This window comes from Procambarus clarkii, chromosome 21, assembly GCF_040958095.1.
Source record: "Procambarus clarkii isolate CNS0578487 chromosome 21, FALCON_Pclarkii_2.0, whole genome shotgun sequence".
NCBI classification, from domain to species: Eukaryota; Metazoa; Arthropoda; class Malacostraca; order Decapoda; family Cambaridae; genus Procambarus; species Procambarus clarkii.
The window spans coordinates 43057764-43065681 of NC_091170.1; the positions used below are offsets into that span (position 1 = coordinate 43057764).

At 54.4% G+C, this 7918-nt stretch overlaps 1 protein-coding gene across 1 annotated transcript; it reads left to right on the plus strand.

Moving 5' to 3' along the window:
* The first annotated feature begins 3605 nt into the window (after positions 1-3605).
* LOC138367317 (autotransporter adhesin BpaC-like) lies at positions 3606-7524 on the plus strand. Its single transcript, XM_069328746.1, has 2 exons — positions 3606-3725; positions 6838-7524. The coding sequence occupies exons 1-2, from the start codon at positions 3606-3608 to the stop codon at positions 7522-7524; spliced, it is 807 nt and encodes a 268-aa protein (XP_069184847.1).
* Positions 7525-7918: the final 394 nt, after the last annotated feature.

Here is a 7918-nt window from a genome sequence, read left to right on the forward strand (position 1 = left end):
TGTTGTGGCAGGGTGTGGGAGGGTGGTGTAGTGTTGCAGCAGGGTGTTGGAGGGTGGTGTAGTGTTGTGGCAGGGTGTTGGAGGGTGGTGTAGTGTTGTGGCAGGGTGTTGGAGGGTGGTGTAGTGTTGCAGCAGGGTGTTGGAGGGTGGTGTAGTGTTGTGGCAGGGTGTTGGAGGGTGGTGTAGTGTTGTGGCAGGGTGTGGGAGGGTGGTGTAGTGTTGCAGCAGGGTGTGGGAGGGTGGTGTAGTGTTGTGGCAGGGTGTTGGAGGGTGGTGTAGTGTTGCAGCAGGGTGTTGGAGGGTGGTGTAGTGTTGTGGCAGGGTGTGGGAGGGTGGTGTAGTGTTGTGGCGGGGTGTGGGAGGGTGGTGTAGTGTTGCAGCAGGGTGTTGGAGGGTGGTGTAGTGTTGTGGCAGGGTGTTGGAGGGTGGTGTAGTGTTGCAGCAGGGTGTTGGAGGGTGGTGTAGTGTTGTGGCAGGGTGTTGGAGGGTGGTGTAGTGTTGTGGCAGGGTGTTGGAGGGTGGTGTAGTGTTGTGGCAGGGTGTTGGAGGGTGGTGTAGTGTTGCGGCAGGGTGTGGGGGTGTACACCATACTGGGGGTGTAGTGTTGTGGCAGGGTGTGGGAGGGTGGTGTAGTGTTGCAGCAGGGTGTTGGAGGGTGGTGTAGTGTTGTGGCAGGGTGTTGGAGGGTGGTGTAGTGTTGCAGCAGGGTGTTGGAGGGTGGTGTAGTGTTGTGGCAGGGTGTTGGAGGGTGGTGTAGTGTTGCAGCAGGGTGTTGGAGGGTGGTGTAGTGTTGTGGCAGGGTGTTGGAGGGTGGTGTAGTGTTGCAGCAGGGTGTTGGAGGGTGGTGTAGTGTTGCGGCAGGGTGTTGGAGGGTGGTGTAGTGTTGCAGCAGGGTGTTGGAGGGTGGTGTAGTGTTGTGGCAGGGTGTGGGAGGGTGGTGTAGTGTTGTGGCAGGGTGTTGGAGGGTGGTGTAGTGTTGTGGCAGGGTGTTGGAGGGTGGTGTAGTGTTGCAGCAGGGTGTTGGAGGGTGGTGTAGTGTTGCAGCAGGGTGTTGGAGGGTGGTGTAGTGTTGTGGCAGGGTGTTGGAGGGTGGTGTAGTGTTGTGGCAGGGTGTTGGAGGGTGGTGTAGTGTTGCGGCAGGGTGTTGGAGGGTGGTGTAGTGTTGTGGCAGGGTGTTGGAGGGTGGTGTAGTGTTGCAGCAGGGTGTTGGAGGGTGGTGTAGTGTTGTGGCAGGGTGTTGGAGGGTGGTGTAGTGTTGTGGCAGGGTGTTGGAGGGTGGTGTAGTGTTGCAGCAGGGTGTTGGAGGGTGGTGTAGTGTTGTGGCAGGGTGTTGGAGGGTGGTGTAGTGTTGTGGCAGGGTGTTGGAGGGTAGTGTAGTGTTGTGGCAGGGTGTTGGAGGGTGGTGTAGTGTTGCGGCAGGGTGTTGGAGGGTGGTGTAGTGTTGCGGCAGGGTGTTGGAGGGTGGTGTAGTGTTGTGGCAGGGTGTTGGAGGGTGGTGTAGTGTTGTGGCAGGGTGTTGGAGGGTGGTGTAGTGTTGTGGCAGGGTGTTGGAGGGTGGTGTAGTGTTGTGGCAGGGTGTTGGAGGGTGGTGTAGTGTTGCGGCAGGGTGTTGGAGGGTGGTGTAGTGTTGTGGCAGGGTGTTGGAGGGTGGTGTAGTGTTGCGGCAGGGTGTTGGAGGGTGGTGTAGTGTTGTGGCAGGGTGTTGGAGGGTGGTGTAGTGTTGCAGCAGGGTGTTGGAGGGTGGTGTAGTGTTGCGGCAGGGTGTTGGAGGGTGGTGTAGTGTTGCGGCAGGGTGTTGGAGGGTGGTGTAGTGTTGCGGCAGGGTGTTGGAGGGTGGTGTAGTGTTGCGGCAGGGTGTGGGGGTGTACACCATACTGGGGGTGTAGCAGGGAGCACACATGCGGGGACGGGGGCGTGTTGGTGTGTGTTCAGCCACAGAGGAAGGTGAGGTCATGGCAGTATGTGATGTTTGTCTTGTGTATTTTCGTGTCGGCTTTGTGTTTGTCCTTGATAATTCAACTTATTTTGCTTTTGTCCGTGTTTAATTTCTATTGTTTTAATCCTCATTTTGTGAGCTTTTGTGTTTGTCCTTGATATTTTAGCTTCTGTGTTTGTCCTTGATATTTTAGCTTTTGTGTTTGTCCTTGATATTTTTCTAGGTGAGTGTTCCGCTGTTGCGTGTATGCATTTTTCCCACCATAACGGGAAACATGTAGTTACTCTTAGATGTGTTCACACTGTGCTGTGTAGGTCGTGATAGGCAATCACTGATATGTAACTACGGTCGTTCAAGTGGAGCTCAAGTGCCCACCATGAACACACTTACGAGTCTCTACTATTGTCTCGGTTCAAGTAAGTTTATTGAGAAAAAAAAAGTGCATCTCAAAAGGATAGAGTTGCTAAGGCTATTTCTACCCTCGATTGTCTAAGTGCTGCTGTTGTACACTTCCTCCTCCTGGACGCCACGTGAAGAAGTGCTGAATATATATATATATATATATATATATATATATATATATATATATATATATATATATATATATATATATAATATAATATACCAGAGCATATGAAACATTGCAGGAACAAGAAAATAATAGACACGTTTCTGTAAGAATTGCCGGACCAACCGGGTTGTGGTGGGCATGCAGATCACGCCTAGCAACAGCCTGTTGGAGCAAGTTATCACAAGAGAAGCCTGGCCTCAAGTCGGGTTTGGGGAGTGGAATAACTTCCAGAACCCACTCCAGTTATGATCCAGGTATCCAGGTTTTAGGAGTTATTCTACTAACCATGCCCGACATATGGCCGTGGTTTACAAGTGATAACTTGGTCCAGCAGGCTGTTGCTCTCTCAATTAGGCACGGAGAACGACTTACCTTGAGGTTACCGTGAGGTGCTTCCGGGGCTTAGCGTCCCCGCGGCCCGGTCGTTGACCAGGCCTCCTGGTTGCTGGACTGGTCAACCAGGCTGTTAGACGCGGCTGTTCTCAGCCTGACATACGAATCACAGCCTGGTTGATCAGGTATCCTTTGGAAATGCTTATCCAGTTCTCTCTTGAACACTGAGAGGGGTCGGCCAGTTATGCCCCTTATGTGAAGTGGAAGTGTGTTGGCTTAATTTAACAAACAAACAGCGTCCAGCTTACGGAAGATGATGTGCACACTTTGTGTGCTGTATATACCTGGAGTATACCTGGAGTATACCTAGAGTATACCTGGAGTGGGTTCCAATATTTCTTGTACTGCCCACGCCCGGCCTGAGGTCAGTTGGTAGCTCTCGACGCTCCATGACTCATGACTCCATGAATTAAGCCAAGGCCAATTACGTTTTCCTTTCGCTCTATAGTGTAATTTGAATACATTTTGTGTACGGTTTCAGTTTTAGTTTTTGTTCCATTTTGTCTTTTGTTTTTGTTGTGTGGAAATTTGAATTACCCTTAGTCATCAATCTTGAATTACCCTTAGTGTGGAAATTTGAATTACCCTTAATCATCAATCAATCATCTCAAGATAACCCTCTATTGGTTGCCATTAAAAAAATTGTTTTTTTGCCAAGTATGATACTACACTATAGTTTATTATGTGGGATGCTGCCATGTAAATATGGCAGGTGCAGACACTTCCCACTGTAGTCTTCGTCAAAGTTCTCCCTCATCCAGCCTGGCAAAGGAAAAATACAGATTTGCGGCCTGTGAAAGGACTAATTACAACTGGAAGTTAGAGGTAAGTTCCCAGTTTACGAGGAGCCAGATGTAGGAGTGCGAAATTCACATTGGACGTTGAGGTATCGATCTTCCCTCGGAGAGGAGGACCCTGAGGAGGGGGTGGTTGATGGTGGTGGGGGGGGGACGATGCTTTACCGGGGAGGATGGGACGAGGGGGGGGGGCACTATGGCCGTTAAATAAGGCGTTAAAACAGCAGCCAACCCCTCTCTTGGGTGGCTTACTGCTCATCAATCAGCAGCAGCTAAACTCAGCCCACCATATGATCAGACACTCCACACACAACCACTAAACATCAGACTAGAGCACCAAGCCACCAGGGTGTGGAACACGTTCTAAACGTTAGAAGACCCGGTGCTAGCGAGACTACTACACAATGAGACCACCCCCCCACCCACCTCCACTGTTGGTGGCCCAAAACCTTCCATCTACGTGATGAAAACCAAGCCCCACAATACATCATTACAAGATGAAATACAGAACCCCCCATCCCCCTTCCAACCAAACAAAACAAATAAACAGATCATAACAACATGTACTTAAGCACCAAAGTGTGTGTGTGTGTGTGTGTGTGTGTGTGTGTGTGTGTGTGTGTGTGTGTGTGTGTGAGTGCTACACAGCATTCATTATAAACATGCATCTATGTTTGAAGTATATGTGAGGAACCCTACAAAGAGCTCCATGCAAAAGAGAGCAAGCTTAGCTTAGCCACCAAACACACACACATGGTGACGTGAAGGCGGACGACCCGCTTGCTACCATAACTCCTACACTCTTAACCCATTTACTAAACTTCTTCACCTACACCTCTATATTTTGTTTACTCCCACACACAAAAAAGGTTGTCTGACAAAAGATGTTGTGGTTGACGGAGGGGCTCACGTTGGTGGGGACGGGTGTGGGGGGCTGTAGGGGGGCTTGTGTGGGGGGCTGGAGGGGGCGGGTGTGGGGGCTGGAGAGGGCGAGTGTGGAGGCTGGAGGGGGCGGGTGTGGAGGCTGGAGGGGGGCGGGTGTGGAGGCTGGAGGGGGGCGGGTGTGGAGGCTGGAGGGGGAGGGTGTGGAGGCTGGAGGGGGAGGGTGTGGAAGCTGGAGGGGGCGGGTGTGGAGGCTGGAGGGGGCGGGTGTGGAGGCTGGAGGGGGCGGGTGTGGGGGGCTGGAGGGGGCGGGTGTGGGGGGCTGGAGGGGGCGGGTGTGGAGGCTGGAGGGGGCGGGTGTGGAGGCTGGAGGGGGCGGGTGTGGAGGCTGGAGGGGGCGGGTGTGGAGGCTGGAGGGGGCGGGTGTGGGGGCTGGAGGGGGCGGGTGTGGGGGGCTGGAGGGGGCGGGTGTGGGGGGCTGGAGGGGGCGGGTGTGGAGGCTGGAGGGGGCGGGTGTGGAGGCTGGAGGGGGCGGGTGTGGGGGGCTGGAGGGGGCGGGTGTGGAGGCTGGAGGGGGCGGGTGTGGAGGCTGGAGGGGGCGGGTGTGGAGGCTGGAGGGGGCGGGTGTGGGGGGCTGGAGGGGGCGGGTGTGGGGGGCTGGAGGGGGCGGGTGTGGGGGGCTGGAGGGGGCGGGTGTGGAGGCTGGAGGGGGCGGGTGTGGAGGCTGGAGGGGGCGGGTGTGGAGGCTGGAGGGGGCGGGTGTGGAGGCTGGAGGGGGCGGGTGTGGAGGCTGGAGGTGGCGGGTGTGGAGGCTGGAGGGGGCGGGTGTGGGGGGCTGGAGGGGGCGGGTGTGGAGGCTGGAGGGGGCGGGTGTGGGGGCTGGAGAGGGCGGGTGTGGAGGCTGGAGGGGGCGGGTGTGGGGGGCTGGAGGGGGCGGGTGTGGAGGCTGGAGGGGGCGGGTGTGGGGGGCTGGAGGGGGCGGATGTGGGGGCTGGAGGGGGCGGGTGTGGAGGCTGGAGGGGGCGGGTGTGGGGGGCTGGAGGGGGGCGGGTGTGGAGGCTGGAGGGGGGCGGGTGTGGAGGCTGGAGGGGGGCGGGTGTGGAGGCTGGAGGGGGGCGGGTGTGGAGGCTGGAGGGGGCGGGTGTGGAGGCTGGAGGGGGCGGGTGTGGAGGCTGGAGGGTTGACGGAGGGAAGTCAGTGTATAAGGATGAAAAGTTCGATGATCTAAAAAACAGCACATAATAATAAATAGTTGAGGCATGATCAAGTAATGATACGTGATCAACCAGGCTGTGATTCATACGTCGGGCTGCCAGCAGCCGCGTCCAACAGCCTGGTTGACCAGTCCGGCAACGACCAGGCCTGGGCGATGACCGGGCCGCGGGGACGCTAAGCCCCGAAACCATCACAAGGTAACCACAAGGTGCTCCTCAACAATATATTAGTGAATGGCCAGTTCTCAACTTTAGACCAGAAGGCACGAGACGTCTGGAGCTTAGTAACTACTTAATTCACTGGAGGTTATTGAAGACAACCTCCAAGTCATATCGAGAAGTTGGCCAGTGGAGGCTGGTGGTTGGACAACCCATCCTTTAAACCCACGATTAGAACAGCTCAAACACACATCAAATGGTGGCAATAAAAACATGATGCGTCCGTTTTTCGGACGCATCATACCTTCATGATGCGAGAGGTATGACCTTCATACCTCTGAGGTATGAAGGTCAAATGAAGGGACAGAAAGTCAACACCAGGCACAAGACCACTTGGAAACACCACAGCCAAACATTGGTACTAACAAAGATGATGGTAATGACAAAACAGAAAAGAACACAAAGATTTTTCCTCTGGAATTGGAATTCCTCTTCCAATATAGGGAAAGAGGAAGATATAGTGGCCAGAAAAGCCAATATATGTATTAAGTCTGCGGACACAAGACTAATGAGAATTAGAAAATGAGAGTAATACAGTCGCCCATGTACCAAGGGTGCCTAGTGGGCAGCCTGGGACCAGATTCACGAAGCAGTTACGCAAGCACTTACGAACCTGTACATCTTTTCCTCAATCTTTGACGGCTTTGTTTACAATTTTTAAATAGTTAATGATCTCCGAAGCACCAGGAGGCTGTTTATAACAATAACAACAGTTGATAGGGAAGTTTGCATGCTTGTAAACTGTTTAATAAATGTAACCAAAGCCGTCAAAGATTGAAGAAAGATGAACACGTTCGTAAGGTGAAAGATGAACTCGTTCCTCAGGTGTGGGCTGCCTGGCCTCAGGTGTGGGCTGCCTGGCCTCAGGTGTGGGCTGCCTGGCCTCAGGTGTGGGCAGCCTGGCCTCAGGTGTGGGGCAGCCTGGTCTCAGGTGTGGGCAGCCTGCCCTCAGGTGTGGGCTGCCTGGCCTCAGGTGTGGGCAGCCTGGCCTCAGGTGTGGGCAGCCTGGCCTCAGGTGTGGGCTGCCTGGCCTCAGGTGTGGGCTGCCTGGCCTCAGGTGTGGGCAGCCTGGCCTCAGGTGTGGGCAGCCTGGCCTCAGGTGTGGGCTGCCTGGCCTCAGGTGTGGGCTGCCTGGCCTCAGGTGTGGGCTGCCTGGCCTCAGGTGTGGGCTGCCTGGCCTCAGGTGTGGGCTGCCTGGCCTCAGGTGTGGGCAGCCTGGCCTCAGGTGTGGGCTGCCTGGAGTCAGATGTGGGCAGCCTGGCCTCAGGTGTGGGCAGCCTGGCCTCAGGTGTGGGCAGCCTGGCCTCAGGTGTGGGCTGCCTGGCCTCAGGTGTGGGCTGCCTGGCCTCAGGTGTGGGCTGCCTGGCCTCAGGTGTGGGCAGCCTGGCCTCAGGTGTGGGCAGCCTGGCCTCAGGTGTGGGCTGCCTGGCCTCAGGTGTCACGGCAACATTCACAACTGCCTCACTACGGACAAATTATGTGCTGGGTCGGGGTTGTCAGGCTCCTCCCTAATTATGGGCGTCATGAAATGGCTATTCGCTGAAGTTTGGGATATTTCTTCCATAAAGGTCGTTGTTTTCAGATTAATAATAATAATAATAATAATAATAATAGTAATAATAGTATGTAGGAAAAAAACACAGTTGCGCATTTGTGAAATTTATGTAAGGAATTTACACCATGTCTTTCGCTCTCTCCTGAGTGTTTGATCAAGGTCTTAGTGTGTGATCAGGACGAGACTTACGTCTCAACGTCTAATCTAGATTAGACGTTTAGATGTACGTTTTGTCCTAATCACACACCCAGACCTCCTTGATCAAGCACTCAGGACAGAGCGAAAGACATGGTGTAAATTCCTTACATAAATTTCACAAATGCACAAGTATGGATTTGTATCCTGTCATTA